A 23,606-nucleotide genomic window follows, 5' to 3' on the forward strand; every position below is an offset into this window, starting at 1 on the left:
TCATGTCTCATAGTGGGGCCGGCCATGTGGTCCTCTCTGTCTCCACAGGTTCTTGCTGACCTGGGCTCCAAGTCGCTGAGTGGGCAATTCCGTGCCTGGGTGCAGGCAGGCCTGGGGGGCCGGCGCCTGATCTTCAGTGCCCTGGTGGGCCTGGAGCCTGCCACGATGGCTCAGAGCCTGCCCCGGTTGCTAGCCCAGACCCTGCAGGCCTTCCGCTTGGCTGCTGGGCCCGAGGGAGAACCTCTGGAGGGACCCTGGAGGAGGAGGCTGGGCCGGACGTTGTCTAGCTTTTAGTGGCCATGGAAGAGAACCAGCCCCTGGTCAGCACCTTCTGCTCCCAGAGGAGGGGGTGGGGGCAAGTTGGCTGGGGAAGGGGTATCCGGATAGAGTTTGAACATGGGGGCCTGGGCTGGGTGTGAGTGATCAGAGAATCACAGAGGCTTTAATAAATGTTATTTGTAATCCATGGAGCTGATTCTGGAGTTTTTGGGGGGATGAGATGGGGTGGAACTTCAGTCCCTGGGGCAGGAGTCCCAAGGAGGCTGGAAAGGGGCCACCAAACCCCTCATCTGAACACAGCTGTCTGCAGAAGCCAAGGGCTGGCAGCAGGTGGACTGCCGTCCTCCTGTCCCTGGCTGACCACAAAGTCTCCAATGTCTGATGTGTACTCTCCCCTGCCCCCATCCTTACCACTAGCTATGGGGAGTCTCAGACTGGGAACTTGGCCTCCCCATTCTGGCCAGCCAGGCACTATCCCCACCCCCATGTCACCTGTCTCTGGTTCTCTAGCTTGCCGCTAAGCCTCGAGGTGTCAGATTGCATTTCCGGCTGCCTCTTCCCTTTGCCATCCCCCCCCACCTCACCCCACACCTGTCCCTTCTTCCTCCCACCCCACATTCCTCAGCCCCTGGGACAAGGACAGAGGGGCAGATGCAGGCCCCAGTCAGAGGGACAGGATGGAGGGGCCCTTGCTGGTGCTGGGGCTGCTGGTCACCTTAGCAATGTCTGGTAAGGGAGGGCATTGCCCCCTGGGGGTCCCTCATGACTCCCACAGTCCCTTCTCTGCCCTGGCTACATCATTCCCTGGAATGAGCCATCCTGCTTCCTGGGCCCACAGGGCCTCTGGGCAGCTCCCGTCCTCCTCCACACCAAGCCCTGTGCCTGTTCCCATCCCTGCCCCGTCCTCTTCCCAGGCAACTGGGCCCTGAATGAGGAGGAGCGGCTGATCCGGCACCTGTTCCAGGAGAAGGGCTACAACAAGGAGCTCCGGCCCGTGGCACACAAGGACGAGAGCGTGGACGTCTCTCTGGCCCTCACCCTCTCCAACCTCATCTCCCTGGTGAGAGCCCCACCCAAGGCTGGGTTGGCAGGGAGGGACCTTCCGGCCCACTGGTGTCAAAGCCTGGGGAACAAGCCATGGTACCCACAGGGCTGCTGCTCTGTCTCCTCTGGCTTTGGCTCTGGGGTGTCCACCACCCACCCCAGACCTCAGGACACACGCCACAAGTCACTGGCCCTCCCATTCCCGGCAGCAAGTGCATGGTGGGGGGCCTGGGGGGCCTGATGACCAGAGTTCTATCCGGGCCAGCGGAGTAGATGCCTGGAGACTGCCTGAAGGGCCCCCACCCAGGGACACCCTCTGGTCTGATTACAGAAAGAAGTGGAGGAGACCCTCACCACCAACGTGTGGATAGAGCATGTAAGGGCACCCCAGGAGCAGGGGTGGGGGGCAGGGCCCACTGCAGCTGGGGACCCGGCCTGCCCCAGACACTGCCCTGCAGGAGGAAGTGACTTCTGCCAACAGAGGGCCACACACCCAGCTGCCCTTCCCAACTTGGAGCAGCCTGGACCCCAGGCCCTTCAGTTACTTTGTCAGGGGAGGACTATCACAGTGGTCTGATTTTATTTATTTATTTGGGGGGCCTGATTTTATTACAGATTCTCTTCACCTTGTACAGGGGACCCCAGGGGACAGGAGGGGAGGAAGGAGCCATGGGGGTGCCGGGACAGCAGCAGCGTCCCACTGACATGCCTTTGGGGCCTCCAGGGCTGGACCGACAGCCGTCTGCAGTGGGATGCCGAGGAATTTGGAAACATCAGTATCTTGCGCCTGCCTGCTGAACTACTGTGGCTTCCAGAGATAGTGCTGGAGAATAAGTTGGGCCCAATTCCTCCCTCCCATCCCTCGACTTCATTTCTTTAAGGGCCCTCAGCCTCCCCTTGCAGCCCCTGCTCTAAGGGCCCTCCCTTCCCGCCTGCCCCACACCCCCAGCTCCCACTGCCTCCTCCTCTTCCTCCCCCTGCAGCTCCATCTCTGATGCCCCCCTCCTCCCCCTCCCCCTGCACCCCCAGCCCTGCTGGTTCTGGGCTGGCCCACCCTCACTGCGTCCCTTGTCCTTGCCCCCCAGCAATGACGGCTCCTTCCAGATATCCTACTCCTGCAACGTGCTCCTCTACCCCTCAGGCTACGTGTACTGGCTGCCACCCGCCATCTTCCGCTCCTCCTGCCCCATCTCCGTCACCTACTTCCCCTTCGACTGGCAGAACTGCTCCCTCAAGTTCAGGTGCAGCTGCTTCTCCAGTCACATCCGGACTAGAGTGCCCGAGGCCCAGCCTGAGCCCTGCTTGCTGGTCCTGCCAGTGGCTGGGTGCCAACCTCTGCTCACTGCCCTCCCCAGCTCACTCAAGTACACGGCCAAGGAGATCACCTTGAGCCTGAAGCAGGAGGCTGAAGAGGACCACCAGTACTTTGTGGAGTGGATCATCATCGACCCCGAGGGCTTCACAGGTTTGGAGGGACACCCCGCAAGGCACACCCTGTTCTTCCCATCCAGCTGCACCCACCTCTTTCCCACGCGTGATTCTGTGAGTCAAAACTTACCAGGAGATTAAGGTCCCCCCTAACCCATAGACATCTCCCAAATAGGCACACCCACACCCACACACACCTCTTTAGGCACACCTGGATGAAACACTGCCACATGGGTGTCCCCCTATAGAGACACACTCAAATAGACACACAGATAGACCCTTGCAGATACACCCCCATAGACAGACACAGGACACATACTCCCTAGAAAGGCATGTGTGTGTACACACAGACGCACAGAGAGACGCAGACACACAGACTCCACCCACACGTCCCAATACACAAAGACACACACACACACACACACACACACACACACACACATTCAGCATGTCTATGCCCCAGAGATAGGCCAGCGCCAGGGCCCCTGCCCAGCCCCTGCTGTTTGGGCAGTGCTCTCTGGGGTGGAAGTGGATAACAGATGTAGGTGCCCAGCAGAGTCATCCTGTCTTGAAGGACCCTATGTCACCCACACACACACAGCACTTCTCACCCCACCTGTAATGAGGCTCAGATTTTGGGAGGGGCCTCGCTGCGGACCCACTCATCAGAAGAGACCCTTGACCTGCTATTCCCAAGCCTGGCCCGCCATGGGGAAAGAGTTCCCTCTGCCTACACCGTGGCCAGGACCCAGGCCTAGGAGGGTGGCTCTACCCACGCTGGCATCACTGGTCTTCATAGGGAGACAAGCCTTACAACTGAGATGGAAACTTTGGTGGCTACATGTGGGAGTAGGTCTAGCTGGTGGTTATGAGTTGAACTGATAACCAAAAGGTCCGCAGTTCAAGACCACCAATCGCTCTGTGAGAGAAAAACAAAACGTTCTGCTCCCGTAAAGAGTGACCATCTCCGAAACCCACAGGGGCGGGTCCACCCTGTCCTCTGGGTCTCTATGAATCAGAATCAGCTCAATGGTGATGAGTTTGGTTTTTTCATCTGCACACACCTAGGTTTGGTCCATGGGACGTTTGAGCCCCAACTCCAAAACACCAAACTCACTGCCATTGAGTCAATCCCACCTCATAGCGACCCCAGAGGACAAGGTACACCTGCCCCTGTGACTGTCACTTATGGGGGTAGGAAGCCCTGTCTTTCTCCCACTGACTGGCTGGTGGATTCAAACTGCTGACCCTGACATATAAGCACTATGCCAACAGGACTTCTCTAATGGAATCCTGTGTGGCCTTAACTTCAATCTTTATCCCAGGAGAGAAAAAGATCAGTCCCAGAGAAGGCTTTCCATATGGGTTTAGGGCCTCTGGCCCCTCCCACTCCACCCCTGCTCCCCCTCTTGCCCCTGGGGTCCTGCCCCCACTCCACCCCTGCTCCCCCTCTTGCCCCTGGGGTCCTGCCCTCCTGGCTTGGGCGACCTCCCAGCGCCTTTGTGTGCTGTTCACAGAGAACGGGGAGTGGGAGATTGTGCACCGGCCAGCGAGGGTCAACGTGGACCCCAGCGTCCCACTGGACAGCCTCGACCGCCAGGACATCACCTTCTACCTCATCATCCGTCGCAAGCCGCTCTTCTACATCATCAACATCTTGGCGCCCTGCGTGCTCATCTCCTTCATGGTCAACCTGGTCTTCTACCTCCCGGCAGACAGTGAGTTCTGCCCCACCCCGGGGAAGCCACACGAGCTGCACCGTGACCCTGCCTGACATCCGCCCGCCCCTGCCTGGACAGGGCTCCTGGTGGCTCTGCAAGGACCCCAGGAAAGCCACTAGACTGTCCCTTAGGGATCTTTTGGAGGCCAGGGGGTCATGGGACACATAATCCGTGCTAACGGGGGTCCAGGAAGCAAACCTTGGGTGCTGTTGTTACTGGATGTATCATGTCAGCTCCAGCTCACAGCGACCCTATGTGCACAGCCCGGCCCTGCAGTGTCCTCACAGTCGTTATGTATGGGCCCATTGCCGCAGCCACTGTCGAGGGCCTTCCTCTTTCACTGACCCTCAGGTGAGGCCTTCTCCGGTCATTAGGAGTTACAGCTGCAGAAACCCGAGGGGCCATTCCAGCCTGTGCTATAAGGTCGCTGTGAGTCTGAACAGGCTCAATGGCTGTGAGTTGGCTTGGTTATTTTCTGTTTACCAAGCTTGGCATGCTCCAGGTTCAGATGATTAACGATGAGCGGATCACAGGCAGTCCCAAGGACAGGTGTGAGCCAAACATACAGGGTGGACACCCTGGGGCCCAGGAGGGTGAGGAGCAGGTGGGGAGGAACCCTGGAAAGGGTGGCGCCTGAGTTGGGTGAGCGTTCCCAGGCTGGGGACTGTGGGCCAGAGACCTGGAAAAAGGTATGGGCTGGTCCTTTAGTGAAGGGGGCGGTGACCTTGGCCTTGCACTCAACAAGGAGGCCAGCAGGCCTCTGCTCCAACAGGGAGCTCCAGGTCAGGAGGAAGGGTGACAGGGGCCAGTGCCAGGCAGAGGGCAGAGCCCACCTTCTCATACCACCTGCGAGGAGGTGTTCATCCCCGCATGTAACAGATCTACAAACAGAGAGGTCAGGCTACTTGGCCAAAGTGGCCCAGGTAGGAAGTGGCAGAGACAGGATTTGAACCCAGGGCTCTGGCTCCCCAGTGCAAGTTTGTAATCTGGGCATATGGTTGGTGTCCAGTGGCAGGAGGGGACTCAGCGGCTGGTGGGGACCAACCAGGGTGGCCGACACTCCGTCTGGGCTCCCCCAGGTGGCGAGAAGATGTCAGTGGCCGTCTCTGTGCTGCTGGCACAGTCTGTCTTCCTGCTGCTCATCTCCAAGCGGCTGCCGGCCACCTCCATAGCCATCCCGCTCATTGGCAAGTGCGTGAGCTCCACAGCCTGCCCCAGATACGCCCACCTCCGGCCCGAGCCACATCTCCAGGCCCCGCCCCTTATCTCACACTCATCTCCAGGCCCCACCTTGCATCTCCTGGCCTGCCCACCTCTTGGCCTGCCCTAGGTTGCCAGGCGCCACTCTCCCACTTAATCCTGCCCCTCACATGTCTGCCCCACCCTCCTGCTCCACCCAGCCTCACCCACTGGCCCTGCCTCTCCATGCCAGGCTGGCCCTACCATCCCTCGCCTGCTGGTCTATGCCAGGCCCCACCCACCCACCTGATCCCATCCCTTATCACGCTGTCCCACCCTCCAGTCCCACCCAGCTTCACCTACTGGGTCCTTTCCACCTCTCCGTGCCAATCAGGAGCTCAGCAACCTCTGCTGCCCCACTCCACCTTTCCCAGGCCTGGTCCTCCTACCAATTGGCCCCACCCGCTATCTTGGCCCCACCCACCTCTCCTGGCCCCACCTCTCTTAGCCTGCCCCAGGGTACCAGGCCCCACCCACTGGCTTGAGCTCATCCCTTCTTGCTTACCTCCTGCCTCCCCAAGCCCCACTCCCTGACCACCAAGGCCCCGCCCCCTGGCCCTGAGCTGGGGCTCCAGGAAGAATTGCACCCACAGGTTCCTGCTCTTCGGCATGGTGCTGGTGGCCATGATCGTGGTGATCTGTGTCATCGTGCTCAACATCCATTTTCGAACGCCCAGCACCCACGTGCTGTCAGAGGGCGTCAAGAAGGTGAGGCCTCGCGGAAACGTCTAGAACCAGGGAACTGCAGAGACCAAGGGTTGGTAGTGGTTACCAGCTTTGGAGAGTGGCAGGGGGGGACTCATCCAGAAAGCGAAGAGTTTCTGCTTCTGTGTACGGTGACGGTCATGATGACGAGAGAACTGTGCTGGCTGCAGGACACTGAGGTCTCTAAAGGGTTAATTAGCCGCCCAAAGTGGGGGAAACGGATTGTGCAATCCTACTCGATGTGACAGAAACATGGAATGATCGGTTGAGGAGACCGGAAGTAAGAGAGCAGCCATGCTTTCATGCCTGTTGAATCCAAGGACAGGCAAAGCCAAGTTTGGGTGATGGATATCCGGGGCAGCCCAGCTCTGGGAGTGAGCAGGAGCTGACCCCTTCGGGGTAGTATTCACCATCTAACCAGTGTGGTGTCTTACACAGTTGAATGCCTCTGTAAATCTTCATCAGACCCCTCCCACCCTCTACTTGAGGCTAGCTTGTTTTGTTATGTGTTGGGTATAAGCGAAGCCACCACTGCCTTTGATTCTGACTCGTAGTGGCCCTGTAGGGGAGAGTAAACTCTTATGTGGAGCTCCCAGGTGGTCCGTCTTCATAGAGCCAATAGACTCCTCCTTCTCCTTCAGAGTGAGCTGGTGGGTTTGAACCACCAACCTTATTATTAGCAGCCCAATGCTTATCACACGATGCCACCAGCCTCCTCATGTTCGTTGTGCCTCAGTTAAGAAGAAGAGAGTAAAGATGCTGAGGTGAGGGGGGTTTAGCAAATTCCATGGGAAATTTGGCAATTTACCTCCTTTGGGAGGAGCCCTGGTGGAGTAGGACATATTGGACTACTCACCGGAAGGTCAGCTGCTCAAAACCATCAGCCGTTCTGCAGGAGAAAGGCTGGGATTTCTACTCCTGTAAAGAGTTTCAGTCTTGGAAACCCACGGGGCAGGTCTGCTCTGTACTGTAGGGTCACTGTGATTAGGAACTGACTTAATGGCAGCGAGTTTGGAGGGAAGCACTTGGGAGTGGGGAATTTTTCTTTTCTCTTCCGTCGTTCAAACATAGCAAGAAGAATTGTACAATCAGTACCGCATAGATTCTAGCATTCTCTCTCCCCCCGCCCCCATGGTTAAGTTGCCTTTAAAGAGTTGTGTGATCACAATTGTTCTAGAGCTCCCTCTTTGCCATGGCCTTCGTTGGTTGCCCCTCTGTATCCCCCACCCCTGCATCCCCCGTCAACCCTTGTGTCAGTTATTATCACTGTGCATCCACTCCTCCCGTAGGGATTTTTATTCTCAATATATAGTTGATTTTTAAAACCTGTTTCATTGTTGTTGAGAATGTTCACAGGAAAACATACACCCGTTCCTTCTGCTGCCTGCACAGACTCAGGGCCACGGGCCATCTGCTTCATCCTGTGCAACCCTTCCCCAGTCACGTGAACTCCCTGCCCCTAAATTCCTGTCGCCCTTGCCTGTTGCTGTTGTCAGTTTCATCCCATCTAGAGAGTGCGCCAAAGACCACAGTGCACAAGACCCAGCTTTTTGTTACTAGTGAAGATGGACTATTGTTTGGTTTTAAGACAACTTGAAGGGCGGTTTCTGCTTGACGGTTTAAAGATGACCTCAGGGCTTTGAAAAGGAGCTCTGTGCTGTGGTCTTCCCCCTTTGATCAGGATTCTCCTATAGACTCTGTGATCGAAATGTTCAGTCTTGGGAGTTGGGCACCATACACTTCTTCCGGTCTCATAGCAAAGGAGGCCCTTGTTCTTGGAAGCGATTGGCCGCAGCTCCACATCCTCCTCCTCCTTTTCCTGACTTCCCTTCTGCCTCCTGGTTACTCCAGGAAACTAGAGACCAATGTGTGGTGCCTTGGATGGCTGCGTGCGTGCACCCTTTAGAGATTCCAGGCCCCACACATCGAAGTAGGAGGTTGATCAGAATCATGAAACACATGACCAACTACAGAACTTGTTTTCAATGACGGCATCGTGCGCGGCACTGTGTTCAATGAGCAAGTGTTAGAAGTACCCACGTGTCCGTCAATATGTGATGAGGGTCCTGCTGGGGAGGACCCTGTGACAGGAAAGGAGGCATACTGTTAGCCCGAGCTCAGGGTGTAAGAAGGTCCTCCCGTGTCGCCCCGACCCCCCACAGCTCTTTCTGGAGACCCTGCCTGAACTGCTGCACATGTCCCACCCGGCGGAGGACGGGCCCGGCCCTGGGACCCTGGTCCGCAGGAGCAGCTCGGTGGGCTACATCTCGAAGGCTGAGGAGTACTTCTCCCTCAAGTCCCGCAGCGACCTCATGTTTGAGAAGCAGTCGGAGCGGCACGGGCTGGCCCGGCGCCTCACCACCGCACGTGAGTCCCGGGGGCTTTGGGACTCGGCCTGCCCATGGGAGGTGGGGGCGGGCGTCTGGCCTCACACCCACCTCCGCCCGGTGTCCACAGGCCGACCCCCACCAGGCTCCAAGCAGACTCAGCAGGAGCTCTTCAGTGAGCTGAAGCCAGCTGTGGACGGGGCCAACTTCATCGTCAACCACATGCGGGACCAGAACAATTACAACGAGGTGAGGCCCAGGGCCGCCGCGGGCAGGGGCTCACGCAGGGCACTGCGCAAGCATGTCCCGTCGGAAGAGGGCACAATTCCTCCCAGAGATACATGCCAGCTTCCCCGAGGGAGCGGCTGTACGCTTCCGAGGAGGGAAGGCCACTCCTTCCTGCTGACCCCATGGTATCTCACCCACCCTTAAGCCCTTCCCACACCCAAGTGCCCATCGTTTCCCACCTTGCCTGATTCCACCCCTGACACACCAGACCAAGCCAGGCGTTTCAAAGGCAGCTCCAGGCCATGCTGCTGTCTACAGTCTTCCTTGGGAAGAACGGGGCTCATATAATCCCAAGGGGCTTGGGGAGCTGAGGAGAAACGAGGGAGAGCCTGTCCCCATTCCTCAGCAAACCTCTTATGCTCCCCCACCCCAAGCCCCAGCACTTAGCTCCTCTCTGGCTCCCTGGAGCTCTGCACTAGGAGCCGTGACCTCCCCCACTTTCAACAGACTCCTGGCCAGGCCTGACTGTGGCTGGAGGGGCTGGGCCCTTGCTGAAGACACTGAGTGTCCGCTTGTCTCAGCCGCCCACCAGCCCAAGGCCCTTCCCTTAGACAAACCAAGGCCACACCTCGGCCTCGGCCCTGGGCCTGTGCCACACACACTCCTGCCCCCCTGTCTTTGCCCCTTCCCTCTTTAGGAGAAGGACTGCTGGAACCGCGTGTCCCGTACTGTAGACCGCCTCTGCCTGTTTCTGGTGACGCCCATCATGGTGGTGGTCACGACCTGGATCTTCCTGCAGGGCGTCTACAACCAGCCTCCTCCTCAGCCTTTCCCCGGGGACCCCTTCTCCTATCAAGAAAAGGACAAGCGCTTCATCTAGAGGCGGGCTCCTTGCGGCAGCAGTCGGGGCCTTTGCCCGAGAGACGTGTGTCTGAGAGGAGACACCCTGGCTGCCCTTGGGAATGCCGGCTGCTGGCCCTGAGCCTGAGCTGTCAGCCCAGCTGGTGGTCCCTCAAGGCCAGGACAGAGAAGGAAGATGCGTGGGCACAGGGGAAGCCTCACTGTCCAGTGGTTCCTTCACTAAGAGGGGGCCTAGGCTGTGGAAGGAGTGGCCAGGACCCTGGGTCAGGGGTCAGCAAAGGCAAGCCTTCCCAGAGAACTCTATAGTGGCTCAGGAAGACCTGGGGGACAAGGCATAGCCTGTCTGCCTCCCCTTCTCCAGAGGATTCTGGGCCCTGCATTCCCAGTTCCTCTAGCTGCCCTGCTGCCACTCAGCCCTCAGGCTCAGACTGGGGACTTCCCCCTCTGTCCTTAGGAAGAGAGTGCTATAGGGTTGTAGCCTGTCCCTGCCCTTAAGACCTTAGTCCCTTTGGGCCCTGTGGGAGCCCCATGCCTTGGATGGAAGGGTCAGTCTCAGTGCCCACAAAGGCCTGGGGTCAGTTTGTCGCCCTCAGGTCACATGTCACCCTAAGAACTCGGTGCCTTCGGTCTTGGGCACCTCCTCCTGCTTGCCCTCCTCCTCCTCAGAGTGGCTATGCAGTATTTGGAACATACTTTATGCTGAAAAGTGATGGTACCCTTTTATTTCTATTGGCTAATTCTGACATCCCAGGAGAGCCCCCATTCAATCGTGTCACAGGACTTGGAGACATGGGTCTCTGTGGTAGCCTGCCTGCAAAATGACTCCAGGACCACCTGGTCCAAATGTCCAGGAGTCCTCTCCCACCATGGGCCAGGATGGATCTCTGTGATGGCGTCATAGGAGAGAGACGCCGTGTGTGTGGGGTGGTGGGGGGGGTTTGCGGGGTGCGTGTGCATGCATGCATGCGTGCATTCACATCCCTGAGAGCTGGACTTCTCACTGAGAAGCCAGCTGTCATGTTGAGGTTCTCTCAACAAGGAACTAAGGCCAACAGCCAGGGGGACGCGCTTGGAAGGCCATCCTCTAGCTCACGGGTTCCCAAGCCTATCTGGCTTCCTGCCCCCTTTTCAGGGAAAAAACAACTCTATGCCCTGTTGGGAGGGAAAAGCTTTTGTACCATAGATAGCCCGAACCCAGGATAAAAGAGGGGTGTCCGCTCTCACAGTCCCCGGGGTCCTTCCTGCATTTCCCACCAGGGGCGACACCGCCCACTTTGGGGAGCACCGCTCTAGCCTGGAGGTGCCCTCGGGTGCAGCAACTCATGAAAGTCCTTGAACCAGGGCCACCCAGCTGAGCGCTCCGGGTTCCTGTGCCCTTGTAAGTTTGGGGATAACCTTAATGTAGCAATAAACAACGGAGGCAGCCTGGGCCCAGCTCTGCCATTGGCTGCTGCCTGCCACGTGCCTTCCGCTTCTTCACTGCAGTGAAGTGTAACACAGGATGTTCGAACTGGAGGGAAGGTACCTGTGTATGCTCACCTGGGTCACAGGAGGTCCTTGGGCCCCCAGGAGGAGTTTTCACCCTGACCTCTGCTTCCGGGAGACACAAAGAGCCTCTGCTGTGGATTCTGACACACAGGGACGCCCGGAGGTGGGTGAGGCCTTGTGTCCCGGACTCCTGTCTATACCAGAACGACTTCAGGGCAGCACGTGGGTTTGAACCACCAACGTTTTGCCTAACAGCCTAAGGAGTGTCTGACTACTGTTCATCTTCTGTTAAGAACGAGCGCACACATGCAAACAAACCAGCAAAGAGTTGATTCTGACTCACAGTGACCCTAAGCTGGGTTTCCGAGCCTGCTGATCTTTATAGAAGTGGACAGCCTCCTCTTTCACCCCAGGAGTGGCCTCACCCACAGCACAACCTCGGTCCCGTTCTTCACTTTCTTGGGGTACAGGCTTCCGGGCTTCCCCTCGGCGGGAATGGAGGGCCTCACTCAGCCATCAGGACGGCGGGATCCGTCTCATCTTTACCTGTAACCCAGGGGAAAATGCATTCCAAACTCACTCTGGTTGCTTCCATCTTCCAGCGTGACCTTCCCACACTCTTTCCTCCGAAAGGGGCCAGCTTGGACCTGTGAGCAGAGAGCCCAGAATCTCCCACCAGAGCTCCCACACAATTTCCACCCAGTTGATTCCGACTCTCGGTGACCATGCATGCCAGAGTAGAACTGCTCGCTGCAAGGCCCTCTACGGCCGGCCGATTTTTCAGAAGCACATCGCCAGGCATCTTCCGCAGCGTGTCTGGGTGGACTTGAACTCAGCAGTTGAATGTGTTAACTGTTGGCACCACCCCAGTGTTTAAGTAGGTTCCAATTCATAAGGACTTTATAGGGTTCTGAGACTAACCATCGTACAGAAGCAGAAAGCCTCAATCTTTCTCCCAAGGAGAGAAACTGGTGGTTTTGAACTGCTGACCTTGCAGTGAAGCAGCCCAACACGTAACCCACTATACCGCCAGGGACTCCTCCAGGTGGCCTGAATCCAGGTCTCTCGACCATAATTGTTGCTTCTCTTAACACAGTCTACCACCGGGGGAACCTGACGTGGGTGACTGAACCTTTCAGAGACCGTGACCCGCACATGTCGCCAACAATCGAGGGTGCCTTTGTCCAGGAACTGAGCCACAGCACCTTCCATCCTAAGGTGCTCAGTCAGGACTGCCCCCCTCTCCACGGGGGCCAGCTTCCCATGTAGCCAAGGCTGGGGGGTCCCTGCACAGTCTCTCCAGGCTGGCCACCCTGACTCCTTTCAAAGCACAGTGCCTCCGTTGGCTCAGCTGTCCACCAGAGCTATTAGAGACCCAGGCTCGTTGCTGCAGGCTCAGTTTTCCGGTCTTTTGTCCTGGGACCTGCAGTCTCCAGAGTGCAAGATGACTGCTACAGCAACACACTCCACACCCAGCTGTCTGCCCCATCAGCAGGAAGCAAGCGCTCCCTCCACCTCCTACCCCAAGGCCCTCCGTCAACTTCCCATTGGCCAAGCCATTATCCCTCCTGCCCAAGGGAGCCTGGGAAATGAGTGTTTCCCTTTTCCAGCCTGCACCATTGGAGGTGACCAAGGACTAGCAACAGTGTCTCCATTTGATTCTCTGTTAAATGGGTCATGCCCCCTCACCCCTCAAGAGAACAGGAAGTCACCTCAAAGATGGCAGGCCACCAGGGAACACTGGGACAGTCCTCTGTCCTCCCTCCCCAGAGCAGAGGACAAGCAGAAAGGCAACTCGTCATCATTCACACCACAGGGGAGCAGTCCCATTGGCCTCTTCCCTCCAAGAGACTTGATGTTTCCAAAGCATCGAGACCACCTCTGTCCTGGGGGTGGACGTGGGGGCCGGGGCAGGCTGGGCAGGCTGGAGTAGGAGGTCCACTCCTCAGCAGAGACCAGGGATGAGTCTGGGGAGATGTGGGGTTAGAGAGATGGTGCTGCAAAGAGGAGGGAATTGAGTCTAGGGCCTCCGCCCCCTGCCCCAGCACCAACGGGGAGGGAGAGCCCTTGGAGAGGGCTCTCAGGAGAAGGGGGGGGTCATATGGAGCAGGGCTGAGGCTGGACGCAGGGTTGGTGGAGGAGATGATTGGAGAGACAGGAGCCACCATTGCCCCCCATAAAGTCCTGGTGAGGGCAGAAGGGGCTTGTGGTCCCTCTGCCTAGCGGGACAGGTATCAAAGCCAGCTCCATTTGAGTCTCCAAGGGTCGGGAAGCTTGCCAACTTCCAGTTTCCCTATAGGCCACTGTGCAGAAGGAGGGGCTCATCGGAGCCCTCAACAGATGTGTGTGTGTGTGTGTGTGTGTGTGTACAAATTGGACCAGAGTTTTCTGTCCTGCCCCCACACTGTGACAGGACAGCCTGTCTGCCCGGAGTAAGTAGATGGATCCAAGCAGGTGACCGGGGGTCATGCCAACAGCTGGCCACCAGGCTCTTGGGACCTGAGCCAGCCTGAGCACAACCTTCTGTGTCCTGGTCCTGCCTTTCCCAGTTGTTCCCCCCTTCCCCCATCTGCCTCTGCTACCCCCACACCAGAGGGACTCCCTAGTGTCTATTGGAGGGACCCCCACAGAGGCTGAGTTCTGGATCTTTCTCAGCGCCCCACATCAAAGCTCACCTGGGCTGTGTCCCACTCCCTGGGCCCGTGTGTGTGTGTGTGTGTGTGTGTGTGTGTGTGTGGCGGGGGTGGGGTTGGTGGACAAGACTCCGACCCGTCGTCCTAGCTCTTGGCAAGGAGTCTGAGGGGCTGGACTGAATGTGTCCCAGGGAAAGTGACCCTGTTTGGAAATGGTGATGTGACGTTCATGAAGTCTCTGGGCCCTAACCCTAATCTCTTCTGCGTTCTGATCATAGCAACCCGTGTAAGTTTCCCAAGGCTGTACATCCCTACTCAGGAGCCCTGGTGGAGTCGAGTTACACGGGGGTGGGTGGGTGGGGGTTGCTACATCAGTGCACAGCAGTCGGACCTTCAGCCGCTCCTCTGGAGAAAGACGAGGCTTCCTAGCTACTCCCATAAAGAGGGACAGTCTGAAACGCACAGGGGCAGTGCTGCCCTGTTCTGGAGGGTCGCTGTGAGTCTGAATCGACTCGCTGCCGGTGAGTTTGGCTTTGAGTTTTGAAATCTGTGCAGGAGCTGACAGCCTCATCTTTCTCCCTCAGAAGGGCTGGTGGATTTGAACTGCTAACTTCGTGGTTAGCCGTCCAACACTTACCCAGCAGCCCCACCAGGATTTCTTACCCCTCCCTGAGTGGGTAAGAAATACAGGCACAGGGAAAAACACACACAGCGGAAGGGACCGTGTGGGAAACTGTCCACAAGATGAGGAACATCAGGGAACAGCCAGGGTCACTGACCAGAGGGGACCCGCCCAACATGGCCTTTTAGTGTCTGAAATTGTGAGATCCAGAGCACCTGCCTGCAGTTGTGCAGCTTAATGTGGGGCTCCAGCTGAACAAGGGGTCTGGGAAGTTCTAGAGCAGCGGTTCTCAACCTATGGGTCTCGACCCCTTTGGGGGTCGAACCACCCTTTCACAGGGGTCACCTAAGACCATCAGAAAACACATATTTCCGATGGTCTGAAGAACTGAGACACCGCTCCTCTATCCGTCTCCAGGCGGGTCCGCCCACATGGCAAGTACCCGGAGAGAAGACTGTTACCCATGCTACACCATGTTTCAAGACAAAATTTCATGTATTTGTCATTAGAAATAAATATTTCACAATATATAATTCCATATCGTTTTTGTGATTAATCACTATGCTTTAATTCTGTTCCATTTGAAACAATGAAAATATATCCTGCTTATCAAATATTTACACGATGATTCATAACAGTAGCAAAATGACAGTGATGAAGTAGCAATGAAAATAATGTTATGGTTGGGGGTCACCACCACATGAGGCACTGTATTAAAGGGTCACAGCACGAGGAAGGTTGAGAACTGCTGTTCTAGAGAATGCAGGCTCCAGAGGGAGGACCCAGGTATGACATCTGGCCCCGGGAAGCTAAAACAAGGTGGAGATGCCCAATGGTGATGGTGCCCCCTCTCCTGTGTCCCTTGATGCTCTGGAGTCTTGGACCAATGGAGGAGCCCATGAAGATGTCAGACTGATGGGGGGACTTGAGGCCCATCTGTCATAGTCTTCCCTCCCCCACCCCCCAGCTGTCAAACGGATTCCTACCCGTAGTGAAGCGGCGATATGGAATCAAACAATCTTCCTCTCTCGGAGCGCTGGTGGGGTTTGAACCACCAACTTTAACCCACTGTGCCCATCGGGATGTACACTCATGTACCGTGTACAGCTATCAAACAGCCCTCTGTCCCTTCCAGGGCCCAACCCCCTGGAGGGTCAGGAGGCCCGGTGCTGGCACCTGGGTGCTCATGGGCATAGGACAGGGACCAATGAGTCAAAGTGGGGAGTCGGGGGCCCCCTGCCCTCCTCCGAAGCCCAGGTAACTCGAGTCCAGCATTGTGTGCCGAATGACAGCTGACCGTGCTGTGGGCAGACAGCTGGAGGGGCCGGGCCAGACAGCCAGACAACCGGTGGGAGCGGGGCTTGGGTCACATGAGACCTGCATCTGCCCCAGACCTTGGGAGGGACCGTCCGCACGCAGGCTGCCCAGGAGAGCCAAGCCGAGGCGCCATGCATGGGGACCGGAGGTTGCTGCTGCTCCTGCCCTTGCTGGCCAGTGGCCTAGGTGTGGACTCGGGGGACCTGGGGCCCGGTTGGCGGTGCCCAGCTGGGCTCCAAGGCTTGGGGGGTGGGGGGGAGGCCCAGCAGTGCCCCCTGCTTCCTGTGGCCCCTGCTGCCTGCTCACGGGGGTCTGTTGCAGGCGTCTGGGGCCGCAACCAAGAGGAGCGCCTGCTTGCTGACTTAATGCGCAGCTACGACCCCCACGTGCGGCCGGCCGAGCAAGAGGCCGACGTGGTCAACGTCAGCCTGAAGCTCACGCTCACCAACCTCATCTCCCTGGTGAGCCCTGGCCTGGGGAGGGAGGGGCCCGCGGGGCACCCCAGACCTCGGGCTCACCCTCCGCCCTGCACCCCCAGAATGAACGCGAGGAGGCCCTCACTACCAACGTCTGGATCGAGATGGTGAGGCTCAGCCCACTCCTGCCCTCCCTGCCCCTTCCGGGCAGGCCTCCCACTCCGTAATGGAGGTGGGGGTCAGCAGAGGGCAGAGGAGGCCTAGCCCCACCTCCACCCTGCCCACACAGCAATGGTGCGACTACCGCCTGCGCTGGGACCCCCAGGACTACGAGGACCTGTGGGTGCTTCGGGTGCCATCCAGCATGGTGTGGCAGCCGGATATCGTGCTGGAGAACAAGTGAGAGGGCCCATGGGGTCCGGGGAGGCCATGGGGGGGTGGGGCCCAGCTGAACAGGGGGCTTGGGAAAGTTCTAGATGATACAGGCTCCAGGGATACGGACCAAGTATGACCGAGTATGACGGGGGCCGGCAGGGCTGGTTCTGGACAGTCCCATCAGCTCCGGGCTGTCCCCTGGGACGACAGTGATCCTGTGGGAGGTGGGAGTACTGGCCTAGGGAATGTGGAGCGGGCCTGGCACACCTGAGAGCTCAGGGATGCTTGCTGCCATAACTCTCTTAATGGTTGTAATCAACGTTTTTTGTAATCCTCGGGCAGGGTCTGAGGAAGCCTGCTATAGGTGTGTGTGTGTGGGCGGGGGGAGATTGGGGAAGGTAGTGGTTCCTGAAGAACCCTGATGGCACAATGGGTCAAACAATGGGTTAAGGAGTGAACGTCTAACCCCAAGGTCCCTGGTTCAAACCCACCAGCCACTCTGAGGGAGAAAGATGAGGCCATCTGCTTCCATACAAAACCCTGTGGGGCAGCTGTACTGGGTTAGTGAGTCCTGGAGGCAGGGCAAGGAGCCCTAGTGGTTATACCCTGGGCTGCTAACAGCAAGGTCAGCAGTTCAAAACCACCAGCAGCTCTAAGAAAGGCAGGGCTTTCTACACCTGTAAAGTGGCAGCTTCAGAAATGCCTCCGGCCGTTCTACCCCGCCCTCTAGGGTTGCCACGAAGCACCATCAAATTGGTGGCATTGAGTGAATGAGGGGTCAGGGTGGAGGGCTCGGAGAGGACAATGCCCGTGCCCCCGCCCACAGAGGTGGAGGGTCTCCGTGGGCCCCAGCCCACATCCTGTCCTGTGCCCACAGTGTGGACGGCATGTTCGAGGTGGCCCTCTATTGCAACGTGCTGGTGTCCCCCAACGGCTGCATCTACTGGCTGCCACCCGCCATCTTCCGCTCCTCCTGCCCCATCTCCGTCACCTACTTCCCCTTCGACTGGCAGAACTGCTCCCTCATCTTCCAGTGAGGCCCCAGGGGGTCTCTGGGCCCCACAAACAGCTTGATGGCTAACCAGAAGGTTGGCTGTCCAAACCCACCCGGGGAACCCCCGGGGAAAAGGCCAAAGGGAGGTCGCCGCCTTGAAACCCCTGCGGTTTCCCCAGGGCCGGGAAGGAGGTCGGCCTGGGGCGGGGGTGGGTGTGTGTGTGCCTGCTTGGGAGGAGGTGCTCAGGAGCTGGGCCGAGAGGGGGCTGGCTGGGCAGATGTGGGGCATGGGGGGGGAGGGGCAGGGGGGCCTGGCTCGAGGGGAACCGGTGAAAGCTGCTAGTCCCTGCTGGGCCCCAGGCTGGAAGCCAGAGGTCAGGCCACCTCTCTAGGCCCCCAATGGCATCTTGGGCAGTGACGCCTGAAGGTGCTCCAGCCCCTCTCAGTTCCCCAGCCTGCACCCAAGGGAGACACTCAGGGCTGGGGTGGGTCCGTGGAAGGGAAGGCATGCCTGCCTGCCCATGTGTGTGTGAGCACACACAGGGCCTTGCACACTCACCAGCAGGGGCAGTCCTATGAGGAACGAGGAGTCAGGCCCTCCATGGGGAGGGACTCTGGGGCTGTTCCCCCCTCCATAAATGTCAGGAGGGGGTCCAGGTGATAGGAAGGTTGGCAGGTCAGACCCAGCCAGAGGCACTTGGGAGAAAATCCTGGCCAATCTGATGAAGAGCGGTTAACCCAGGCACACAGCTGGCCCCTAACTCCCGCCCCCAAGTTGCTGGCCGAGGGGACCTCCGCGTCAGGGGCTCCCTTAGGAAAGAGCCCTGAGGGCAGCTCTCTGGGCAGGAGGTGATTCCCTGAGTTCTCACTGGGCACCTATCGTGCCCGGGCAGCAGCGAGCAGCTGGGTAGGCATAGGGTGGCCCTGAGCCCCAAAAGTCTCAGGGCCCATTGGGGCAGACTCAGACGCACAAAGCTGCCCCCTTGGAGGCAACATTGCCCACAGCTGCCCTTCAGGTGACTGTCCCTGTGCGCCCGCAGGGGGCTGCCCACACCAACCACTTACTCTCTTTCCCTCCCCCTCCCAGGTCCCGGACCTACAGCACCAACGAGATCAATTTACAGCTCAGCCAGGAGGGCGGTCAGACCATCGAGTGGATCTTCATCGACCCAGAGGCCTTCACAGGTACCCAAGCCAGGGATGCCCGCAGCAGCCTCCCCGGGGGCCCCTCCTGGACCCAGCTGTAGGTCGAGAGCCAGGCCAAGCCTTAGGAGCCAAGCCGTGAAGCTGAAGCCTTGCTCCCGGGTGACTCCAGGTCCACCCTGCCGCCAGCCCTGTTGTTGTTGTCAGGCACCATGGAGTCCGTTCTGACCCGTAGTGACCCGATGTACAGTAGAACCTAACGCTGCCCGGGCCTGCGCCAGCCTCACCATTGTGCCCGTGCCCGAGCCCATGCCTGCAGCCACTGTGTCCATCCATCCTCTTTGTCGCTGCCCCTCCACTTTCCCCAGCACGATGTCCTTCTGCAGGGACTGGTCTCTCCTGACAACATGTCCAGAGCACGTGAGACGAAGTCTTTTCATCCTTGCCCCTCAGGAGCACTCTGGCCTTACTTCTTCCAAGACAGCTGTTTGTCAATCAATCCTGGGGGTACAAATAGCTAAGTGCTCAACTGCTATGAATGGTGGGTCATTCTAGGCCCCCAGAGGTGCAGAGGAAGAAAGGACTGGCCATCCATTCCTGCAAGGCCCAGCCTTGAAAGCCTCGCAGGGCAGTTTGGCACGCACGGGGTGGCCTTGAGTCGGAGCCACTCAGAATAACACCCCACGAAATGCACTATCCGTCTGAGCTCTCATGCTTTCTTCCTTATTAAAAAACATTTTGCTGTGAATTAGGTCATACCGCAGCTTTACAGCCAAAAATTTGCACACAGGAACACTCAGCTTGTCCAGCACAGTCCCCAAGAGGTACCTCATGGCTCCACTTCCACCCCACCCACCCCGTTCCCGGTTCTCATTCCTCCTGCTATCCCCACCCTTGGACTGTGTCCTTGGGTAAATGCTGCCCTCTGTCCATTTTCCCATGGAGGGAGATCGAGTTTTAAAGAGGCCCAACCAGCTTCTGAGTTTCCTCATCCAGTGACCTCAGTGTTGCAGGGGACCAGAGAGCCCACGCTGTTGTCTGTCTCCCCCTGGTAATGCCTGCCCCCCACACACACACACCCGCCCCACACCGTGCCCACTCCTTGCTGCCTGCAGAGAATGGCGAGTGGGCCATCAGACACCGGGCAGCCAAGATGCTGCTGGATGAGGCAGCACCGGCCGAGGAGGCTGGCCATCAGAAGGTGGGCTTCTACCTGCTCATTCAGCGCAAGCCCCTCTTCTACGTCATCAACATCATCGCCCCCTGCGTGCTCATCTCCTCCGTGGCCAGCCTCATCTACTTCCTGCCAGCCAAGGGTACCTGCCTCCGGGCGGGGGGCGGCTCGTAGCCCCCGGGGGCAGCACAGGGGATGTGGGTAGATCATTTGGGGGGGCACCACCACTCATGGCTGGGCAGTGGGCGCCCCCATGGGTGTTGGTGGTTGAGTGCTGCTCTGAGTGGCCTCTCGGTCTCGGGCAGCGGGTGGCCAGAAGTGTACCGTGGCCATCAACGTGCTCCTGGCCCAGACTGTGTTCCTCTTCCTGGTGGCCAAGAAGGTGCCCGAGACGTCCCAGGCGGTGCCCCTCATCAGCAAGTATGGCAGCCGGTCCTCACCCTGCCCGCCTCCCCAAGGGCTCCTACGCTGCCCTCTTGCCACCCCCCCCACCAGCCCCGAGGCCAACTCCTAGCACAGGGGACCTGGAGGGTGGGTGGCATCTGGCCCTGAGGGTGGCTGAGGGTCAGCCTGTCCTCCCCCACCCACTTGTAGGTACCTCACCTTCCTCCTGGTGGTGACCATCCTCATTGTCGTCAATGCCGTGGTGGTGCTCAACATCTCTTTGCGGTCCCCACACACCCACGCCATGGCCCGCAGGGTCCGCAAGGCAAGGCCCTCCCTGCCCACCCCGCCTCCTCTTACCCACCCAGTGCACACCCATGTGTCCCCGCCCTGGACCTGTCCCCACCGACCACGCTCCGCAGGCAAGCCTGCCCTTCTTCGTCCTTGAAGTATTTGCCAGAATGGACGAGTGATCATTTCGGGGGCTCGGCACCCTGCGAGGCCCTGTATTACACATACAGCATCTCCACCTCAACCCCGTGACCCGGGGATTACCGTCATCGCATTCTCACAGACGGGGAAACTGAGGCACGGAGGGGGGTAAATAGCGTGCCCAGAGAGGAGGCAGCCTGGGTATAGAGGCAAACCTTTTATCTCCCTCTCGAGGTGTTCCTGAGGGTGCTGCCCCAGCTGCTGCGGATGCATGTGGGCCCACAGACCCGCTCAGCCGTGGGGGACCCGGGGACCCACCTACCAAATGGCTCCACACGGTGGTCGGTGGGGCCCGGGGAGGCGGCGGCGCTGGGCCTGCCGCACAGCGAGCTGCTCTTCCAGCAGTGCAGGAGGAACGGGCTGGTGCAGATGGCCCTGGAGAAGCTGGGTGAGGCGCAGGGGGCCCCAGGGGCAGGCCAGCTGTGGGCCAAACCCCAGACACAGCAGAGGGGGGACAGCCCCAGGTGGGGAGGGGATGGTCCTTCCAGAGCCGCCTTCCCCCCTGGCTTCCTCAGAGAAAGGCCCTGAGCCGGTGCAGGGGTGGTGTGGCAGTCTGAAGCAAGCCGCCCCGGCCATCCAGGCCTGCGTGGACGCCTGCAACCTCATTGTCCGCGCCCGCCGCCAGCAGAGTCACTTTGACAGCGTAAGCACCCCCGGGGAGGGCAGGGAGGGGAGGGAAGAATACTTAGCTGAGGGTTGGGCCCCCGAGGGAGAGCCAGATGAGCAGGGGAGGTCCAGGATGGGCCCCACTCCAAACCCACGGTCACAGAGTCAGTTCCAACTGACAGAGATACTACAAAACCTACTGCTGTGGAGCTGATGCTAACTCACAGGGACCCTATAGGGTACAGGACAGGGCAGAGCTGTCCCTGTGGCTTCCGAGACTCAAACTGTTCACCGAGGAGAAAGCCTTGTCTTCTCACTCGGTTTATCACAGCCCAACCATCCACCCCTGTGGGTTTCCAAGACTGTAACTCTTCACGGGAGCAGAAAGCCTCATCTTTCTCCCTTGGATTGGCAGGTGGTTTCGAACTCCTGACTTTAGGGTCAGCAACCCGACGTGTAACCCACCAGAGCACCAGGGCTCTAGATTGCTCATGGCCATCGAGTCGATGCTGACTCACAGTGACCCTATGGGACATAGTAGAACTGCCCCCGGGGGTTTCTGAGACGGTCACTCTTTACGGGAGTAGAAAGCGTTGTCCTTCTCCCATGGAGCCGCTGGTGGTTTTGAACTGCCTGCCTTGCAGATCGCAGCCCAACCAGTAACCACGATGCCACCAGGGCTCCTTTTCAAGGTGGAGCGGTGGGTGGAAAAGTGGAGTTGGGGGGCGGACCTGGATGGTGCCCCAGGGAGCAGGGCACAGTCAGGGGTTAGGACCCAGGAATTGGGCTGGAGGCCTAGGCCCCAGCGTGGGAGGGATTGCGGGCAAGCATCAGGCCCCCTGCCTCCACCCTCAGGGAAACGAGGAGTGGTCCCTGCTGGGCCGCGTGCTGGACCGTGTCTGCTTCCTGGCCATGCTGGCCCTCTTCCTCTGTGGCACTGCGGGCATCTTCCTCATGGCCCACTACAACCAAGTGCCCGCCCTGCCCTTCCCTGGAGACCCCCGGCCCTACCTGCCCTCGTCCGACTGAGCCTGAGCCCCAGTGGTTGCATCCTGTGGCTGGGATCCCTCTGTGGTCTGGGAAAAGCAGGGGAATAAAAAGACAGAGCTGGAGTCTGGAGCGGTTTGGGATGGGCAGAGGGAGGGCATGCCACTGGGTCAGCATGCTTGGGTCATTGGCTAGCTGGCCCTGTCCTTACCCACACCCGCCCCCAGCATCTCTCATGCTGTAAACGGCCATGGACATTCTGGCCTCCTCCGGCTCCCCAGTTGCCACGAAGCAGGGGGCGGAGAAGCCTCCAGGGTCCTTTCTTGGTTACCTGTTCTGACACCGGTGCTGGGTGTGAGTTCACGGCAGTGGCCACACAGACGATCCTTGCTATTAAGCCAGGTTATCAGACATGTTAATAGGTCACCCCAAGTCAGGATCAACAAACTGTCAGGATACAGTCATTGGCCACATTTGTCTCCGCTTCTCAGCCTCTCAGCCACGTGGTCCCTTGGCCTTTGCCTCCGTGGGCCAGGAAGCCAGCCCACCTGTCCTTGGCCCGGTAGTTCCATGGGCCAGGAGAAGGTGCCCCACCCTCCGAGTCTCCCCGCCACAGTCGTGATCCATCTGGTCTCAGTGGCCGCCCCATTGCAGACAGAGACCTGGAACGTGCTCTTCCCAGGCGGGGAGGGGGTGTGTGTCACAAAAAATGACCAATCCCCTTACACACGCCCTAGGGGCATGATCCCACCCGGTCATTTGGTGGGAATTACAGAGACTTGGGCAAAACACAAAACTCCTAACTCACTGCCACTGAGTCGATGTCCACTCCTGGTGACCCTACAGGACAGGGTAGAGACTGCCACTCTTTACAGGGAGCGGAAAGGCCCATCTCTCTCCAGAGGATGGCAGATGGTCTCAAACTGCAGACTTTGCAATTAACAGAGCATTTGGGACCCTGAGCCCTGTGAAGCCCCTCTTACTCGGGCCCCATTTGAAACGTGAGAGGCTGGTGCCTCTTGCTTGTCCACGGTGCTAAGTCCTTTCTGTGAACAGTGGAAACAGATGGTAGAATGCAAACCGTTTGTGCTTATGATTGGACGGCTATGGGTGCGGGCGAGTATGGGGACACTGCAGACGGGT

The 23,606-nt window shown here is 58.7% G+C and overlaps 4 protein-coding genes across 5 annotated transcripts in view; all 4 read left to right on the plus strand.

The window, feature by feature from the left end:
* Positions 1 to 294, plus strand: part of PRSS56 (serine protease 56) — a gene marked incomplete at its 5' end in the record, with an annotated part of 4,474 nt that extends 4,180 nt beyond the window's left edge. The window contains one exon of the mRNA XM_004718038.2: positions 49 to 294. Coding sequence (XP_004718095.2) covers positions 49 to 294 — 246 coding nt within the window. The remainder of the gene's footprint in view (positions 1 to 48) is intronic.
* Positions 295 to 956: 662 nt separating this feature from the next.
* On the plus strand, positions 957 to 10,732 carry CHRND (cholinergic receptor nicotinic delta subunit). Of its 2 annotated transcripts, XM_004701677.2 has the most exons (12): positions 957 to 1,008; positions 1,194 to 1,339; positions 1,655 to 1,699; positions 2,048 to 2,157; positions 2,409 to 2,564; positions 2,679 to 2,788; positions 4,269 to 4,469; positions 5,552 to 5,663; positions 6,305 to 6,419; positions 8,579 to 8,783; positions 8,874 to 8,992; positions 9,669 to 10,732. In XM_004701677.2, the coding sequence occupies exons 1-12, from the start codon at positions 957 to 959 to the stop codon at positions 9,849 to 9,851; spliced, it is 1,554 nt and encodes a 517-aa protein (XP_004701734.1). In that variant the 3' UTR covers positions 9,852 to 10,732. The 2 variants fall into 2 exon arrangements, with proteins under 2 accessions (XP_004701734.1, XP_004701735.1); XM_004701678.2 differs by lacking the exon at positions 1,655 to 1,699.
* A 5,291-nt stretch (positions 10,733 to 16,023) lies between these two features.
* CHRNG (cholinergic receptor nicotinic gamma subunit) lies at positions 16,024 to 22,505 on the plus strand. The gene is made up of 12 exons (XM_004701679.1): positions 16,024 to 16,078; positions 16,214 to 16,353; positions 16,431 to 16,475; positions 16,598 to 16,707; positions 17,561 to 17,716; positions 18,765 to 18,862; positions 19,936 to 20,136; positions 20,300 to 20,414; positions 20,589 to 20,703; positions 21,045 to 21,258; positions 21,386 to 21,513; positions 22,332 to 22,505. The coding sequence occupies exons 1-12, from the start codon at positions 16,024 to 16,026 to the stop codon at positions 22,503 to 22,505; spliced, it is 1,551 nt and encodes a 516-aa protein (XP_004701736.1).
* A 1,064-nt stretch (positions 22,506 to 23,569) lies between these two features.
* The window catches only part of EIF4E2 (eukaryotic translation initiation factor 4E family member 2), a 27,493-nt gene continuing 27,456 nt past the window's right edge, over positions 23,570 to 23,606 (plus strand). The window contains exon 1 of the mRNA XM_045294322.1: positions 23,570 to 23,604. Within this exon, the coding sequence (XP_045150257.1) occupies positions 23,570 to 23,604 (35 nt within the window). The remainder of the gene's footprint in view (positions 23,605 to 23,606) is intronic.

The sequence above is a fragment of the Echinops telfairi genome, unplaced genomic scaffold, assembly GCF_000313985.2.
Source record: "Echinops telfairi isolate 266 unplaced genomic scaffold, ASM31398v2 ScPeMD7_3;HRSCAF=10, whole genome shotgun sequence".
NCBI lineage: Eukaryota > Metazoa > Chordata > Mammalia > Afrosoricida > Tenrecidae > Echinops > Echinops telfairi.

Excerpts from the sequence above, each read along its gene's own strand:
- CHRND (XM_004701677.2), top strand. The coding sequence starts at position 957 with ATGGAGGGGCCCTTGCTGGTGCTGGGGCTGCTGGTCACCTTAGCAATG. Across the intron at positions 1,009-1,193 it reads GGTCACCTTAGCAATGTCTG|GCAACTGGGCCCTGAATGAG; the intron begins GTAAGGGAGGGC and ends TCCTCTTCCCAG. Across the intron at positions 8,784-8,873 it reads CCGGCGCCTCACCACCGCAC|GCCGACCCCCACCAGGCTCC; the intron begins GTGAGTCCCGGG and ends CGGTGTCCACAG.
- CHRNG (XM_004701679.1), top strand. The coding sequence starts at position 16,024 with ATGCATGGGGACCGGAGGTTGCTGCTGCTCCTGCCCTTGCTGGCCAGT. Across the intron at positions 20,137-20,299 it reads CTACTTCCTGCCAGCCAAGG|CGGGTGGCCAGAAGTGTACC; the intron begins GTACCTGCCTCC and ends GGTCTCGGGCAG. Across the intron at positions 20,704-21,044 it reads TGGCCCGCAGGGTCCGCAAG|GTGTTCCTGAGGGTGCTGCC; the intron begins GCAAGGCCCTCC and ends CTCCCTCTCGAG.